Below are 19634 nucleotides of genomic sequence, written 5' to 3' on the forward strand. Positions count from 1 at the left end.
TTTGATTGCAAATCCTATCGAATTGAACATCACGTATTTGCTAATAGGTTGCATTATTGCCGGCTCGAAACATAATCAGATAATGACGTCCAATTCATCTGGATCCAATAGTTTTGTTTAGAAACTGCGGAAAATGAATCCGCTTGCAAGTAGAACAAACAACCCAATAACGATTACAAATGGTCAATTGTAACTTTGTAAATCACCTTTATTACGCCGGTAATATTTCGCCTTGGTGCAGATTTATATTCAATTGAAGGAAGTTTGTATACATACAACTTTGGAAATAAATAATTATTAGACATGACACGCGTTCTAGAAAATGTACATGTTTTGATGTTTTTGATATTTGCTCCAAATCGTGCGTTGTCTTGGAATATTGGTTTAGTTTGTGACGTGAACGTTTTTGAATATTGTCAGATGGCTGTGACATCATTGTCAATTGACGAGCAGATGAACGTTACTTTGGTGAATGCAACGGATAATTTATTTTCAAGTCTCAAGCTGTTGAACGAAACAGGTATAATTTGTTATACCCCCGCAATAAGGATTGACGGATTAGTTAATTTTTGGTATTCATGCTTAACACTTGACGGAGTAATGGTCTCCTTTCAACTCTTAGAAATTGTCAATAGTACGGTTTCCGGACGATAATTCATGAAGAATTAACGTGTTTAGGTATTTTTGGTACACATTTTAACACCATAAATACAGAACAAGTTCTACTTTGTTAAAAAAAACACTACCAACTTGACGGAGTTATGGCCTCTTTTAAACTAAGATGTTACCAAATCTACGGTTTTTGGACGATAACTCATGAGAGGGTTCAACTGTTTAATTTTCCTGGGTACGAACAACAATTTCTCGTTAATCGTGTTTTACACCTTAAAATACAGGACAAATTCGACTTCAGCCACAAACCATAAACATTTGACGGAGTTATGTCCCCTTTTCAACTGAAAATTTGTCAAACATAAAACTCATATAAAGTCAAATATGCATGTGATTATTTATAAAATACACAAGCGGCGTGTGGGGACATTCTCCTCTCCTGTTGTTCGTCAAAGATCTAGTTATTATTTAAAAAATGAAACAAATGGCATATTCTTATGACACCATGCGCAAACCGCGATTTAAATATAGAATTTTAGCGTCACAATTTGTTCCATTAAATATAAAGTCAAAATTAAAGATCATATTGACTGCTAGTCGCAAGACTGTTGGTAAAACCAATCAGTTTACATGTCAGATGCCGTCCTAGCACGACATTCTTTTTTGAAAGTCTAATGTAGTCCCAGCATGGCATTCATTTTTGATTGTCCATTTGCATGTTAAATGTCGAACCACATTCATTTTTTTCAATATTCAATGTACAATGTAGTGCCAGCATTTTTTAAATATCAGACAATCATCTTTTGAATGTCCAATGTCCAAGGTCGTTCCAACACGATATTCATATGTTGAGTGTCTTGTGTCGTATGTTTAGCAAACTTTACACATCTTTTTACTTAAAAAGTCTACTGATAAGTGCATTCATTTTAAAAAAATCTGATTTTCATATTACAGGAGACACCTACAAAATAACCACGTGGATAGGAATTGGTGGAGACCACGTGAATAACGCAGTCTCGTGCGTCGCGCGTGCTCGCAACACACCAGGGTTGATATACACCACTACACATCGAAGAAAAACGGTACGGGTAATCATTAGTGCTCGATAAAATATTGTTGTAAGGTAGATACGCAACGCGCACAATTGTCGGCATTAATGATCATGGTAAGCCCTGCAAATATTACAGAAAAAATGCGACCGGTCTATAATGTTTATCTATCGAATTCTCAATCATTTTCGATCTTTATAGATTTACTCAGAAGACATGCTGCTGTTGCATCCAGATCGGGAGGGTCTTGCAAGCGCCGTTGTATCACTGATCGGGATACGAGTCGTCGGGAACGCTTTTCTCTTGTATGAAGATATCTACTCGGGGGATGGCTTCTTGGAAGTGTTCAGTAGGGACCAGTACGGTAACATGTACGTGAAATAGTATGATAGTGATGATTTGTTTTTGTCTTTCATACTCATACATGTACATTTTAGTTTAACGCGGATATTTTTAACCCGATACTTTTCAAATACAACCATTGAGTTGTACGATTGTTCTTTAAATATTTGCTATGTTAAAATGATTGTTTTTGTGTGATTAAAAGGTAATATATGTACAGTCCTGTATAATATAGGTCTTTATTTTGATGCAATTTTGTTTTTTCTAATCCAAAAACTGACAACAGCACAAAGACAATCCGATAATTTTTTGACTGCCCCTCGTAGATGTTCAATTATAAATCGGCCTTTGTAATCGCCTCTGACAGATAAAATCACAACAGGTTCGATCTCTATTCTGAACATGGCTACTAGTTATGTGACATCTTAGAGAGAGCCGTCACAGGTTTTCACGGTAGTGTTATTATCCTTGCGCTCAGAGTAGACAAATATTTATGCAAAGGCTTACCGGCATAAATAGGTTACAACAGTTTAAAAGTTATTTTGTTCTTCTTCCGGACAGGGAGAACAAGAACCGACTGGCGGCAGTGCGGCGGGGACAGACGGACGTGGATCTTAGGCTGCAGCTGCTCATTATTCACGACGCCGGCTTCCGGATTCTTATTGTGCATACATCTCATGCCATGTTCCAGAGGTACACCAAATAAAAACTCTTATCAACATATCTATTACCCCGAGTACAATTTGAACACATTCTTTTATCATAAGTTTAAGTCAGTCCAATCATCACGAATTGCGCACTTTTCCATCACTTTTCTTACGTGTAATTATAAAAAACAACGTCCCGCTTTTGTTACACTTTTGGTTGACATATACTTTCCTTACAATATTTTGTTTAAATTTATTTACACAACTTATTATTTTGAAATAGTTGCGGAATAGAACCAAACGCAAACGTTTTCATCCATTTATTCCAATGGTCACATTAAATTTCCTGTCACATTATAAGTGTCTAACAACATCAGCTTATTATTAAATAAATGAACAATCCTTAGAAATTAGAATGTCTTACATCCTTTTTTTACAAGGATTGCCACTGCGGCCTCCGGTCTACCCAATTTTGACAAAGGAATCGCATGGCTGCTGACCGAGGCGGCTTTGCTTCATTCCGCCATGTCGACCGTGACCCGCGAGCACCGCGGCTCCATCCCGACAGGGCTGCTCGCCGTAGATGGGTTTGAGGAGGATATGTATGCGGAAATAATCGGACTTGCTGTAAAAAGTGTTAGGTAGGTAGGGTGATTCAAAACTCCAAATCGCCGTCCGCTAGTTGGACAAGTCTAAATGCTGGTGGACATTATCAGCGTATGCATTTCACGTACTTATGCCGCGGAAGAAAGGGGATGGTTTAGAAACCTTGACTTCTTGTTCAGTAAACACAATGACCAAGCCTGTTAGAGTATTTTGGTTAAACTAGGGCGTTTGGAGGCGTTTACCTTGCATTCATAGATACGCTCCTTTATAAAGAACATATTCGTCCTGTAACAATAAACATCTTCATCGGTACGCTCCTATTGTTGATAACATCTTCATCGGTACGCTCCTATTGTTGATAACATCTGCATCGGTACGCTCCTATTGTTGATAACATCTTCATCGGTACGCTTCTGTTATTCTATTCTATTGCATACATCAATGGGTCATATCTGTGTTAGTATTAATGCTACGAAGTTAACTAAGATAGTGAAATTCGCAAATCATAACTAGATTACATGTTAGCGCCTGAATCTGGAATGCATTTATAGCTAAGTGGTAACACGAATCTTATTACGTTAATCAGTTATTAAGTTACTTATTAAGTGGAATTCGCAAACCATAACTAGTTAACCTGTAGGTGTTATACAGCTAAAAAGGTAATAGGCGGCAGTTCTGGGCATTTTTAAGCCTGTTTTTAGTCTTATGATCTTAAAAAGCTAACGCGAATATTAACTAAATGGCTAGATAATTAACGCGAAAATAAGGATGTTAACACGAACAATTCGCGAACGTTAACAGGTCACCTTACGGCAGTTATATGCTATTATATGCAGATCAATTATTGCACAACATTTATTTTTTCGAAATACGAAATCATTTTAAAATGTTATTTTCTCCACAGAAATGCTACAATGGTGTTGTTAGAGGAGTCACAGAGTTTCGGTATGAACAAGACCTTCCTATCATCTAACCTTCAGTCAATATTGCCATCCAGATCCGACATCAGGAGTGGTTTAAAAAGGTATGGTAGCCGATATGTACGTGAAGTTGGCGACCAAGCGGCCTGCTGGTGCGAAGTTGGCGGCCTGGCAGCCTGTATCCCATATCAAAGAAGTTCTTCTACTTCGTACATCTCTTTAAGTAGAAGGTTTATTTGTAGTAATGTTACTCCATTAATACAGTCAAAACTCGTTATGTTATCTTTGTTTTCTCGAAGGTCTGGTTATGTCGAACTTTTCTCGTTTAAGTTGTACACCTTTTGTATTTCGGTTATATCGAATGTTCATTACTTCGAAATGATTTTCTAGATCCCGACGACTTTAATATATCGAGTTTTGACTGTATACTCAAGGCTCAAAAATAAATAATGGTAAATGCATTTTCTATTTAATACCAGGACAAACAGTCGGTGTGATATTTAACTTGCCGAGAAAACAAGCAACACTTAATAAATGCTTACCAGCATAACTATTTTGCGTTTTGTTCATTTGTTGTCATCTTGAGCGTATCCACTCCCCATAGTGTACATTTCATGCCCTCAGATTGATGATAACCATCTAAACTCTGGTGTAATACCCTGAAATGTTTGTAGAGCAAATGAAAATTGTCGTGAAAATACCGATTAACAATTAATCATCACATATCAGATAAAAATCAATGTATCTTTTAATCAGACAACACAACTGAATTAGCGCTATAACGCCAAAGGAGAAAACGTAATCAAATTAAATACTTGTTTATCATTGCAGGAATATGCTATCGAACAAAGATCTGTTTGACGGAAACGGGCGCAGAAAGAATATGAGGTATCGTCTGCTGAATAACATGGGTTCAATTGGTAACCATGACTCCAGTGCTCTACATAATTTCTCATCCGGGTCCTTTTGGGAAACCGTAGGATTTATAACAGGAGATGACCATGACCTTGACGCCGTGGTCTTGCCCGGGTGCACGTTAATTGGACCTTCTGAACAAGCAAGAGAGTTTTTCACGGTGGTAACTCGTCCAGCCGAACCTTTTATCTACATCCGGGGACCTGTGAACTCACGTGCTTCCTGTTCCACAGGCAATGCTTGTATAGAAGTGTTTACCAACGATCCCTTAGCTATTGATGCGGCTTTGCAGATGTTTAAAAGTGGTATTAGTCCGGTGAATAATAATTACAAAATCTTCTGCTGCGAAGGAATTGTGGTTGACATTTTGCATTCTTTATCCGTTGAGGTGAAATTCGATTTTCTCATGTATTTCAAGAATGATTCCATGTATGGACGTAATGTGAACGGGTCATGGAACGGCATTATTGGCGACGTTGTAAATGACGTTGCTGACATCATGGCTGGGGCAATAACGATGACGTCAGAGAGACTGCAAGCCGTAGATTTTACGGAATCGTTTTATTTCTCGTCCTACAAAATGGTCACCAACACAGAAGAAAACGTTACTCCGCTATTTGCGTTTATAAGTCCTTTTCATCCAACGGTGTGGATAACGATCATCGCCAGTGCTATATCGGTTGCCATAGCAACGTCTTTGTTCGAGTGGAACAGTCCATTTGGTCTTAATCCATGGGGTAAAAAGCGGGAAAAGAATTACACACTTGGTTCAGCCCTCACAATGGTTTTCTTAATGTGGTTCGGCCGCATGTTGCTCACCAAGTCTCCAAAGAGCTGGCCGTCCAAGTGGCTCCAGAACTTTTGGGCTGGAACGGCGCTTATTCTTCTGGCCGGCTACACGGCCAAACTGGCCGCCTTCCTCGCTGGTAGCGCTTACGTGGATCATTACTTTAGTATACTTGACAGCAAGGTAAGTTATAATAAATGTATCAACAATCGCCGGGTTAAAGAGAAAGTTTTAAATGATATTTAAATAGGAAACCTTCCAACTTTTACCCCTGACATTAAAGGGCAGCTTTTCACCTCAGTATAGGGCTTATATTCCAACTTTCACCCCTGAATATATAGGGCAGTTTAAGCCTTTTGCCCCCAAGTTTAGTGCTTATCTTCCCGCTTTACTCCTTGCTGTGTAATGCAGCTTTTCCCCACAGGTTTAAGGCTCATCTTCCCGCTTTCACCCCTGAAAATATAGGGCAGCTTTGCCCCCAGGTCTAGGGCTTATCTTCCTGCTTTTGAACACCCTTTGCTATGTAAGGCAGCTTTTTTCCCACAAGTTTAGGGCTCATCTTCCCACTTTCACTATTGGGCAGCTCTTTCCCACAAGTTTAGGGCTCATCTTCGCGCTTTCACTCCTCGCTATGTCGGGCAGCTATGTTCCAAGGTTTGGGTCATTTCTTCCCGATTTCGCCCCTTGCTATATAGGACAGCTTTGCTCCCAGGTGTAGGACTTATCTTCCCGCTTTCACCTCTTGCTATGTAGGACAGCCATTGCCTCTAGACTAGGGGCATTCTTCCTACTTTCACCCCTGGCAACACAAGGTACTATCTGCCCAGATTAGAATGCATGTTCCAACCTTCACCCATAGGGTACACCCATGACAATACAGGGCTTATATTAATCAATACTCAGGCAATACGGAACATTTTTTGCTCAGACTATGTTTTTTCTTCCCGCAGCTACTTTTCACATTAGGGCACTGGGCAGTTTTGTTCATATATGTTGTTTTTATTTTCGCCACTACACACCAGGCTAAACAGAGAAGTCTTTGCTCAGATTAGGGCCTTGCTTCTAATTTATATCCCCTGCAATACAGGACAGTTCCTGCTCACATTAGGGCCTTTCTTCCCGCTTATATCCCTGGCAATACAGAATAGTTCCTGCTCACATTAGCGCCTTTCTTTCCGTTTATTTCCCTACCTATACAGGGCAGTTCCTGCTCATATTAGGGCCTTGCTTCTCGCTTATATCCCCTGGCAATACAGGACAGCTCCTACTCACATAAGGGCATTGCTTGCCGCTTTTATTCCTGGCAATACAGGACAGTTCCGTATAACATAAGGGCATTTCTTCCCGCCTATATCCCCTGCAATACAAGACAGTTCCTGCTCACATTAGAGCCTTGCTTCTCGCTTATATTCCTGGCAATACAAGACAGTTCCTGCTCACATTAGGGCCTTGCTTCACGCTCGCTTATAATCATGGCAATAAAGGACAGTTCCTGTTCACATTAGGGCCTTGCCTCTCATTTATTTCCCCTGCAATACAAGATAGTTCCTGCTCACATTAGAGCCTTGCTTCTCGCTTGTATTCCCTGCAATACAGGACAGTTCCTGCTCACATTAGGGCCTCGCTTCCCGCTTGTATTCCTGGCAAAACAGGACAGTTCCTGCTCACATTAGAGCCTTGCTTCTCGCTTATATTCCCTGCAATACAGGACAGTTCCTGCTCACATTAGGGCCTTGCTTCCCGCTTATATTCCCTGCAATACAGGACAGTTCCTGCTCACATTAGAGCCTTGCTTCTCGCTTGTATTCCTGGCAAAACAGGACAGTTCCTGCTCACATTAGAGCCTTGCTTCCCGCTTATATTCCCTGCAATACAGGACAGTTCCTGCTCACATTAGAGCCTTGCTTCTCGCTTGTATTCCTGGCAAAACAGGACAGTTCCTGCTCACATTAGAGCCTTGTTTCTCGCTTGTATTCCTGGCAAAACAGGACAGTTCCTGCTCACATTAGGGCCTTGCTTCCCGCTTGTATTCCTGGCAAAACAGGACAGTTCCTGCTCTCACATTAGAGCCTCGCTTCTCGCTTGTATTCCTGGCAAAACAGGACAGTTCCTGCTCACATTAGGGCCTTGCGGGAGGCCTATATCCCCTGCAATACAGGACAGTTCCTGCTCACATTAGAGCCTTGCTTCTCGCTTGTATTCCTGGCAAAACAGGACAGTTCCTGCTCACATTAGGGCCTTGCTTCTCGCTTATATTCCCTGCTATACAGGACAGTTCCTGCTCACATTAGGACCTTGCTTCTCGCTTATATTCCTGGCATTACAGAACAGTTTCTGCTCACATTAGGACCTTGCTTCTCGCTTATATTCCTGGCAATACATGACAGTTCCTACTAACATTAGGGCCCTTCTTCCCGCTTATAAATACACCTGACAGTGCTATGCAGCTTTCGTTAAGATTTGGCCGGGGTCTATTTACATTATAAAACTATGCTGGTAATACTTCTGATGACTGATGGAAACATTTCAAATTCATTATTTTCAAAATGTAGACATCATCAATGTCAAGGGGAGAATCATGAAGTCTAACGGTCAAGGTCAATGGTATTGTTTTCTGAAAAAATAAATGAATTTAAATTCTTATTGAAAAATCCTTGAGCTCTCGATTGTCATTTTGCATTATGATTTCCTTCAATCACAGATAACCAACATAAACACATCGTTATTCATTTATACCGCACACCATTCGGAACTCCTCGGCCATTTTTTCAAAAACAACCTTGGATGTATGCAGGTACATCAGTTGAAATAGTTCGTAAAATTTTGAATTATATCATTAATTAAATGTAGTGTTTCAGAGTTGTATTTATTGATCTAAGTTTAAATTGATTGCCATTAAATTGAATTATTGCAAACATAATTAAGAATTCCAAGAGTTAAGTAACAAAGTTTAAATGCTAAATAAAATTACTACGCGATCTACTTGCAGCGGACTTAAACGTGCCACTTTTTTGAGTATGTAAACCGTCCAAATATATCCGAGGTTGTTTTCGATAAAATGGCCGATGAGCTCCGAATGACTGCACACTAGTTTAAAAGTGAACGTTGTCCTTGACAACAACATGGTTCTATACAATAATATCACTAACTATCTTTCGATCAACCATGATCAGTCCAGAGAACTCAAGACACTCATAGGCTACCTTGACCTTTCGTATTGTATGTTTTACAGTTACTTAACCAGCGTGTAGGGGTGGTACCCACCAGCGCTGTGGAGGAGTATGTGAAAGTCGTCAACGCGGATCTGGGTACGAAATTAAGGAAGCACCACGTCCTGGATCTGCAGGAGGCCTTCCGGAAACTCAGGTGAACATTTTTATAGTTTATTGCTCTTTAGCGCTTCCAGGGGTTGGGTGGGGGCACCTGGTGCGTTCAAAATCGGTCAAATTTACGTTTATTTCAATACAGGAGTAAAGATTCATAAAATACTCACAAATGAAATCATGCATTTTTGGACTTAAAAAAGTTTCCTTGGGGGAAGACCCTAAAAAAATCCATGCCAACACTTTAACCCAAATATTTTATTTTTTATTCTGAGGGAGAGGCGCAAGTAAAAAAGGTTACGTCCCAATGTTACGCCCCCTCTAACGTCAATTCCTGAATAACTATCGAAAACAATGGTTCTTATGGAGGATACAGTGTTAATTTGAACACAAGGTTCGGAAAACATAGTATGTCTACCTTATGGGACGATAGTTGATCACTGTAAATATTTTTGGACTCACCAGTCATTTAATATTTGTGCGTGTTCAGCTATTGAATACACGGTAACAATTTTGTTAGCAGTAATTAATATTTTCCATAAATGCATTATTTAGTAAGTAGTTAAGGTTAAAAACTCAGGATTTACTTGTTATACATGCATATGCACTGATTTTAAATACGAGTTTCACTTAAAAGGAATGGTCAACTTGACATGTATTTGGACGACACTCCACTACTTGAGCACGCGCTCTCTATCCGGGACGATAACTGCTCCATCCGGTTTGTATCAAGGCACTTCGGAGAAAACTCGTACGCCTTTGGGGTCAAGAAGGGATCATGGATAAAGGTTTGGTTCCGTCTTTAAGCACTCTGATTGTCTATGAAACAGTTCTGTTAAGAATATACAACTAGCACCGATTTCCTAAAATGCGTTTCAAACAAAACATTTATCGTCTGTCCGTAGCTTTACGTGTGTACCTGAGGACTCTTAACAGTGGCGGATCCAGGATTTGACGTTAGAGGGGGCGTTACTTAGGGGCGTACCCTAATGACTTGCGCACCTCCCTCAGAAACGAAATATATTTGGGGTTTCTTGTCTGAAATGGTGCATTTTAGACGTATGTTTTTACTTTTCTTCTCCTTTATTGAAATCAAAAGTAAACAAGGACGATTTTAGGGTACACTCTGCGCCCCCCCCCTCTGACTCCGCTTGTGCTTAAGCAGCACCAGGTTTATCTTCTTGACAAGGGGCCCAGGGTTTCATCCAGTATTCCGGTGCCCTTAGACAATACAGGATAGTTGACATATCAATACTAAATAATTCTAAAATGCACATGTTTTCACAATAAATGTCATATTATTACGGGCATCTTTACATTGCGAATGCTACTTGTTATGACGTCACGGCAACATAGTGGAATACGGCCGTATTGCGGACTTCCAAATTTTGCGATATGTTTCCAAGTTTCAAAGTTTTATTGCCATAACACCAAGAAGACCATGAACCATGTGTACAAATATAATATTCAGTCTTTACAGGTGAATGCGTTTATAAAAAAATACCAGTATTAAGTGCCAGTGCATAAATTCAGCAGCCAAAGAACGTTAAAAGGCTGTATGCGCGACAAGCGTATTTATACTTTTTGTACAACTCTGTTCACAGGCATTACCAAGCAACTCCTTAAGCTATTTTGAGTGGCCGCAAAATGTAACCGTTAAGTGCATGTCATTACCAAACAATATATAACGTAAATTGATGAATAATTGAAACAATTAGCTAGTTTCACAACAGTAACTGTTATTTCTCGCGCAATGAGCTAATGTTTCTTGTTATCATATATTCTACTATAAGGATTGTTGTATCTTGTATATTGTGACTGAGAAACCTATATATACAAGGATATATCAACATTGCTTTCATATCGCACGTTTATTGCTAGTGTTAAGTCAAGTAAATGAAACCCGATATTAACTGAAGACGTTTTGACTATATGTAATAAACAAAGTAAAGCAGGGTCGTTTAGTCAACACATTTCCATTTTCTGCATAATTATCTATAATTATTTATTTCCCTCGGTCCCTCACCAAGATTTATTTGAGATTCTTCGGCTTGCTTTCAAATTCACATTAACGATGCTATATTATGAACGTTTATAAAAATATCATTTTAAAAAGTAGATATGTCGATATCTTATCTTGATTTGCGGAACTTAAGTCTGTAGGCCACAGGCTAACAACTATTTCCTTAGGATTTGATTTAGTTTGTATTTGCAAAGTTACATGCATTGTCAAAGTTTTAATATAACCATCTTGTAGCAACGCGTAGACGGACTTTTGCTGAACTACGTTGAGATGGGATACATTGAAGACCTCAAGTGGAAATACATGGGCCATAACCGCCAGTGTACGGGCACGTTTCCCATCGAATCTGACGATTCTGACAACTGGAGGTTTGGGTAGGTAATGTTCGATCTATGACCACAAACTAAGCTCAGTCATAAATAGTGGTGTATCACGATAATCATAAGTTACTTGTTCAAATTAATAATTGCCAGGAGTATGACCACTGGTTTTATTTGCCATGTTCCAAGGTTACTGGCCATATATTTATTCTGCCCTTCGGTCAGGTTATTGGTCAATTACAAGTTTACTTTGTCATGGTACTCTGCTAATTGACACGTGTGTATCTTTTCACATTTGTTCATGGACGCAGGTGTAATTTTCCGTTTTCAAGGTATTGGCCCTACATTGGTTTATACTAATTTTTGTTTTAGCTCGATTGTGACGAAAGCTGATAGCTTATAGAATCACTCTCGAGTCCGTTTCCTGGGCAGAAACCAGTACTGTGTCCTTTTTTTGAGAAGCTATGAGAAAGTACCCCTGGTGGGGATCGAACCCACAACCTCTTGGGTGAGAGGCGGACAACTATACCACTAGACCACTCTCACCCTCCATTCGGCCCTACATTCGGCCACGTGTGTATTTTTCAGGTTCTCCCACACGAAGGGCCTGTTCGTCATGTTGCTAGCTACCATAGGTCTGGCGCTCGTGTTGTTTGCGTTCGAGCACCTTGTGTATTTCGTGCTCGTGCCCAGGCTGCGAGGTCTTCCACCAAGCAGCTGTTGGAGGAGTCGGAACTTGGAATACTTCAGCCAGGTAGGTTTGAAAAAATGGTTTTATTTCCCGAGTAGGACAACTGACGTGCATCTACGCGCCAAACTAGAATGATTTTCAATGGATAATGATACTAAATTTATAGTAGAACGATTTAGAAGAGCGAGTCGTACATCAACATAAGGGAACTATCAATCACTTCAAACACTGCGAGTTATGTCTTTGGCATCAATAAAGAACTTTGCACGCGTAATCAAGTGGATTTTTTAAAAACAACAATAACAACGTCAAAATATGAACTTAAATTTTAATCATAGGTATGCAAGAAAAATACAAATGTATGCGGTGCGGATGAAAAATTTGACCCTCTACACGCTACGTGCAAATACTTATATTCCTTCCAATATGATGGTGTCATTAGATTTAACGTGTGACATACATTTTGTGAATCACATCAGTCTCCTTTTAAAAACACAGCACATATTAATGCATGTATGGTTCGAAACTACGACATTTGCGAGGCGGACACATATGACACTACATCTCATTTGAATGAATTGCATTGACCAATTTATAAACACCGACACTCGTTTGGGGCAGAAGTGACCCATGTTTGTAGCTGTTCAAGACAACATGTTGATAAATCTTCTGAACAAGTTTGATAATAATTGGATAGAAACTGTTGAATTTATGACGGGATTTTTTTTTCTTCTAAGATTTGACAGTGACTTAGTTTTTAACCTGAGGAAATCCATATTCATATGTTTTTGAAGACAGCATGCGGACAAGTGTTCAAATAAAGTTCCATAACAATTTGATAAAAACTTTTGAATTTACGACATGAAATAAAAATGCAGAATGTTGTCTACATACCCCTAGTCTGGAGTTCCTTCCCCTTTCTGCTACGCAAACTAACTGTATGATTAAATGCCGGGAACCAGAAGAACATACCCCCAGCCGTACGCACGCCTGTCCGGTTTTAGCCATTCTCGTAATTTTCGGTCAGACAGCACACACTTGTTTTACAGAGCGACCTGTACCCGTAGCCTGGGTTACCTGTCCTTACCATTTCATTATCGGTACTCTTATTGTGCAAAGTACGCTTGGTACCAGACAACCTGAATTCCTGGAAGTGCAGATTTGCGTGATAGGTAGCAACATATTATATAAGATTATTTAATTGAAATGACTTAATTATGTTTTAGCGGCTGTACCGGGCGTTGAACAGCGAAAAGGTCAGGCCACCTGTCCGCGTTTTGATGTCGAAGGTCAGACATCACAAACTCCTATTACAAAACAAGCTGCAATACAGATTAGGGAAAAGGGTGTGTATAATTAAGACTGAAGCCTCCTCTTTGGGTAAACGATATGCAATATGCATTTTTTGTAGTCTACATCTCAGAATCAGCTGATTTTGGTATCAATGCCTCATATTTATATAAAAAAATAGTAAATTGTTACAGTTATTTTTCATATTTACGATCGAAAATTGACGTTATATGCGGAAAACGATCTGATCTTTTGTCAGTAGTCTTACATCACTGCTTTCGAGACATTAAAGCAAAAATTGGCTCATTCCAAGACGAAAAATAAAAGAAAGATGGTAAAACGATCAATCTGTGACAGTTTTAAGACAATTCGGGATTCAAGAGGCTGAAATACTGTGTGCATAGTAATCTGCTCGCAAGTCATAACCTTAAATTGTGTTTGTGATCATTGTCTTAAGTCCTTTTGCCTAAAAAGCTTATTGCTGTTGGAATATACTGGCGAAGAACAGGTACCACATCCAGGGAATAAACTGGATAGTTTGTGAGAAGCGAACATGCTTAATTATCACAACCAAGACTACTTTAATATGCACAATGTTTTTTCTGGACATTTTTTATAACTAAAATAACTGTAATAATTGACATTTGAAATGTGCTTATCCTCTAGCACAAGTATAAGGCTCAATCATAAAAGCTTATGTGATTTTATATTTGAAATGTATTTTCAACTAGCAGGCAGAGAGTACAGCCAATCTGTCGCGCCCCGGGACACGCAGTGACGTTATGGAACTCGGCGTAAGGTATGCATATTTTAAAGTTGTAACAAATCATTGCCTATCTATTGCTTTGACCAACTCACATTTAAGATATAAGTTCTCACTAAGCTAGCTGTAAACCAAAAACTGGTCAATGCCTTAAAAGCCTATGTCAACACAATGAAGCTCGTGTTACTATAATCTATAATGGCTCTCGTATTGAATGCTACACTTTGTATCAAAGCTCATTTGATGTCATTACGTCACATTAAGTTCAATCACTCTTATTTCATGACATCCTATTAATCTCATGCTGAAGTTATACAATTCTATAAGGCTCATGCTGAAGTTATACAATTCTATAAGGCTCATGCTGAAGTTATACAATTCTATAAGGCTCATGCTGAAGTTATACAATTCTATAAGGTCATGCTGATGTTATGACATAGTATTAAGCTCATGCTTATGTTATGACATCATATTAAGCTCATGCTGATGTTATGACATCCTGTTAAGGTCATGTTGATGTTATGACATCCTATTAAGGTCATGTTGGTGTTATGACATCCTATTAAGGTCATGCTGGTGTTATGACATCCTATTAAGCTCATGCTGGTGTTATGCCATCATATTAAGCTCATGTTGATGTTATGACATCCTATCAAGGTCATGTTGATGTTATGACATCCTATTAAGGTCATGTTGGTGTTATGACATCGTATTAAGGTCATGCTGATGTTATGACATCGTATTAAGCTCATGTTGATGTTATGACATCCTATTAAGCTCATGTTGATGTTATGACATCCTATTAAGCTCATGTTGATGTTATGACATAATATTAAGGTCATGTTGGTGTTATGCCATCATATTAAGCTCATATTGATGTTATGGCATACAAATAAGCTCATCCCAGCAAACATACAACGTTGTGACAACGTTGCTACCGCTTACGTTGTCTAAACGATATTTCACCAAAACATTGTCACAACGTTATGAAAGTGGAGGTTTTCTTAACGTTGTTGCAATGTTTCCTTGACAACCAATATACAACATTCATAAAACGTGGCCACAACGTTGAGACAACCATGCATTATGAATGCCTTGAATGATTTAATCCATTACTCATAATTTGAGTGATGATTATTGGAAAATAGTAACAAATACATTTAGTCACTATTAAACGTAGTGACAACATTTTACAATAACCGTATCATGACCTTACCTTCACACAACGTTATACTAATGTTATGTTTTAGCTGGTATTCCGAAGTTATGCCATCCTTTTAAACCCCATGCTGAATGTATGGCATAATATTAACTACACGCTGATGTTGTGATGTCCCTTAAAAGCTCATCTTAATTCTTGACATATCCATGCTTATGCTGATCCAGTTAAGCATGTAAAAGGGATACACTAGATTGCCACCAGATGGTGAAGGTTATGTTTAGTTTATTTTAAGGCTATGCTACCATATACCAATGTTAGCAATATCAATAGCTATATACAGCTATACGTCGTTCCCAAGAGGACGTTAAGCTACGGCTGTTTTATCGACAACTGACATGCTTTTGCTAATTTATTTTACTGTGTTTCTTTTTATATTACTGTTATTTTTTCGATACAGAAATTGGTACAAGTGCCAGAGCTTCATCAACAGTGACAACATTTTCACCATATCCGACCATATCGGGTATGAAAGGTCCGTTATTGACGAACACCATCACCATGTCTGCTACCGATACACACGCTCGACTGCGGAAATTCAACGCCGAAAACTCTCATCACGCGAAAATTCGCGAGATTTTGTGTTCGACAATCCTGTTTTTGAACAAGACGACACTGACGGGGATGCTAATTCAAATTTGTCAAATGAGGACTCATTTAGCTCTTTTAATCCCGCACCAAACAGTAGTCGGGTTCAAATTGAAAATATGTCTTTGACATTAGAGACCGAAGAATATAAGTCTATCAAACGCGGAAAAACTGCTTCTATCTCTGAACGTCATGTTACGTTTAGTCCGCATATAAAGCGATATGAAACTTGGCCATCCCCACAGAGACGAAGGCGAAGTCTGAAACGAACTTCGGTAAACAATGTGCGATCTGTTCCGCCTGGTAACAATTTAACGAACTTCAGGCAACGAAGTATTTCCTCAAAGCACATGCTTGTGAATGAAATCGAAACCAATCGATGCAGAAGATGCTCATCCCGACCAGCCGACAGTCCTTCTAAAAGACAATCATTTTCACGTTTTGAACTGAAAGACAATCGTATAAAATCAAGCTTACGTTATCACACAATGGCGTCTATTGAGCGTCGCCCTTCCCACAGACTCGATGCTAGTGCTTTCGAAACACTCTCCAAAGAAGATCTCTTGGTCTTATGGAAAAGGTCAGAAATCGAGTTGCAGACAAAACTGAACCGAATTTTACATCATAACAATCACCTGCGCAACATCGTGGAGCTCATAGAGGAACAACATCTCGCGCAACGCTCGAGACGGATTGAAATTGCAGACGACTTGCCTTCGGTAGACGAAATTGTAACTACCAGGCTTTAATATGTGCTTTCTGTCATCTTTACTTTAAAAAAAGAAGATTTCTGCATTGGAGCCTTCTTGTCCCGCCATGTTTAGTCCGACATCTCTTCAATAAATCCTAGGTGAAACGCAGGAGAGCACATATAAGAATGTTCGTCCAGTACAATGTCTTCAAGTTATTTGCCTTTCTTTATAAACAAACACAAAACAGCAACTAATATATACTCAATTGAACATATTTTTGTAAATAAAAGCCTTAAACATAAAGTGTTAAGTCAGGTTACTAAAGCTTTTCGGCAATGTATTAAATACCTTGTCCATATTTAATAATTATTAACAAGAGAGCTATTTTGAATAATAATTTATCATTTGCTCTTAAGTTTCTGATCACTTTTCACACATAATGAAACTTTTTAATATCCGATTACATAAAATGCAAACAAGTATAGTTCTAGTAACTTTCAGTTTTATTAAGATCCACATGTCCCTTAATTGTATATCCATTAGGCTTATACAGCAAAACAAATTAAGTTCAGAAGGTTGCTGTAACATTGACCATGGCGGAATGGACAGCTCTTGTGCGCGACACATCATCATCCTATGGTTGTCACATCTGCCAAATTTTTTTAGAATACAAGAACGAATGAGAAAGACATGGTCCGGATTCAAACTATTATCATAAAGGCTTATATAGCAAAACACACTACTGTAATTTCGGAAGGTTGCTTTGACCTTGACATTTCAGGCAGAGACATGGGTCTTATTTGCAACCCGTCCTCATGCTATGGTGGTCACTTCTGCCAAATAATTTTACAATCCAACCATACATGAGAAAGATATGGACCGGATTCAAACTATTTTCACTAAGGCTTGTAAAGCAAAACATACTAAGTTCGAAAGGTTGCTTTGGCCTTGACATTGAAGCTAGGGACACGGGTCTTATGCGCAACACGTCTTCGTGCTATGGTGGTCACTTCTGCCAAATAATTTTAAAATCCAACCATACATGAGAAAGATATGGACCGGGCAAAACTGGTCGGACCAACGGACGGACGGAAGGACCGTCATCACGTCCCACTTCACCTAATAAAGCGTGGGCATAAACATGTGAAAAATGCCAAATACACACATCGGATCTAGGCATGTCTCACAAATATAACTATTAATTACTTGTGTAAAGGATTAGTGATCTGGCAATTTATTTTTATGTCGTTTTTCAATCATATTTTCCCCCTAAGGATCCTTTATCAGCAGTCCTCATTACAATATATATTGGATATTGACAATTTCTGACATCATTGTTTTAGTTTGAGACTTGCCCTAATTAATCAAGCAAATAGCTGGCTATCATTGACACAATGAATGCTATTTTAATAATGTGTTTATAACAAATAACAAACATTATGGTTTCTGATAACAAAGCGCACCCCTTTTATCTGTAATTTGTAATGGTGTGGCTCCTGCATGTTTCAAATATCAAGACATTGATAATTTACAATATTCTCAAAACTTCAAAGAATTCCAAATTTTACACTATGTTCATACATTTTATTTGCTAATTGAAATATATAAGCTTAAGCTACACATTCATTATAAACAAGACCCTGTATCGCTTACTTGATTAAATTGACCAACTAGTCGGTGGTTGTAAAAGATGTTGCTACTTGCTGGGGTGATAAGTGGTTGCCGAATTTGATTGTTGAGGGAATTAGGAATTCAGTAGTAGTTATAGGGATGTCAGCTGGTTATTCTTAGGGACATTGGATGCGATGGCAATGAAAACCTGTTGTTGCTATGGCATTCATTTGTGGCTATGGATGTCTGAAGCTGCTTAGATAGAAAGAGGTTGCATAGAAAACAATTTATTGCCGAGGAAGCCATTGGTACCCAATGAAGTCAATGGTAGCTATGGATGAAGTAACTTGGTGATGTAGTTGTCGAGGAAGTCATTGGTTGCTTAGGAAGAAAGTGGTTGCTAAGGAAGTCATTGGTTGCTACGGAAGTCTTTGGTACCTATGAATTTAGGTAGATCCTAAGATGTAAGAGGTGGCTAAGAAAGCCATAGGCTACTGAGAAAGCCATTGGTGGCCAAGGAAGTCATTGCTTACCAATGAAAAAAATGGATGCAAATGAATAGTTTTGGTGCTTAGGTTTTTAGTTGCTAGAAAGGCGTTGGTGTCTAAAGAAGTCATAGGTTGTTAAAATGTTCGTAGTTTCTAAGGTTGTTATTTATATATGTTGCTTTTTATACCCAACTGCATCATAACATTCCGTATAGTCGGCACATTTTCATGTTAATTTAGAGCGGTTTAACCTGTTTTTGGTTTAACCACATGTTTGCTAAATTTGCGACTAATCAATGTCAAACAAATCCCTAATAGGTTCTACCCATGATAATTCAGTACCTAGTAAATCCCATTGTAGATCTAATTAAATTCATCTTGTGTCAAACGTAACCCTGGAGGACTCTTAAACATCCGACCATGTACCACAAAAGTACAATGTGAAGCTCTGTTTAGGCATAAGTAGTAAGTATCTTATTCTAAATCCAAACCAAGATTTCTTTCGTGGAAAAGGCTGCAAATATCATGCTGACAAAAAGTGTTTGTCAGAAGTGGGATTCGAACCCACGCCCACAAACGTGGACCAGAACACTCGTTATGAAGATGATACAAACCTTAAGTCTGGCGCCTTAGACCAGTGGGCCATCCTGACAACTAATATGTCGAACATAAAGTTACTTCCTTTTACAAATGTTTGTTATTTTTTTAGTTTAGTTTTTTTTTGTTGGTTAATGATAAAAGCAAATTT

At 38.7% G+C, this 19634-nt stretch overlaps 1 protein-coding gene and 1 non-coding gene across 2 annotated transcripts; one reads left to right on the plus strand and one right to left on the minus strand.

Annotated features, from left to right (window-relative positions):
* Positions 1-420: 420 nt before the first annotated feature.
* On the plus strand, positions 421-16844 carry LOC128215263 (glutamate receptor ionotropic, NMDA 2B-like). Its single transcript, XM_052921970.1, has 14 exons — positions 421-520; positions 1567-1694; positions 1863-2032; positions 2565-2696; positions 3091-3291; positions 4161-4280; positions 5008-6061; positions 9111-9244; positions 9839-9989; positions 11459-11598; positions 12133-12298; positions 13462-13524; positions 14260-14324; positions 15908-16844. The coding sequence occupies exons 1-14, from the start codon at positions 421-423 to the stop codon at positions 16842-16844; spliced, it is 3561 nt and encodes a 1186-aa protein (XP_052777930.1).
* A 2585-nt stretch (positions 16845-19429) lies between these two features.
* On the minus strand, positions 19430-19538 carry Trnal-uaa (transfer RNA leucine (anticodon UAA)). The gene is made up of 2 exons: positions 19501-19538; positions 19430-19475 (listed from the first exon to the last, which is right to left on the minus strand). It is a non-coding gene; the product is annotated as a tRNA-Leu (tRNA).
* Between the last annotated feature and the right edge of the window lie 96 nt (positions 19539-19634).

Source organism: Mya arenaria, chromosome 13 (genome assembly GCF_026914265.1).
Source record: "Mya arenaria isolate MELC-2E11 chromosome 13, ASM2691426v1".
NCBI lineage: Eukaryota > Metazoa > Mollusca > Bivalvia > Myida > Myidae > Mya > Mya arenaria.

Bases quoted from the DNA above. Each gene is read 5' to 3' on its own strand.
- LOC128215263 (XM_052921970.1), top strand. From the start codon at position 421: ATGGCTGTGACATCATTGTCAATTGACGAGCAGATGAACGTTACTTTG. The intron at 1,695-1,862 runs GTACGGGTAATC...CGATCTTTATAG, and splicing joins CTACACATCGAAGAAAAACG to ATTTACTCAGAAGACATGCT. The intron at 6,062-9,110 runs GTAAGTTATAAT...TATGTTTTACAG, and splicing joins TTAGTATACTTGACAGCAAG to TTACTTAACCAGCGTGTAGG.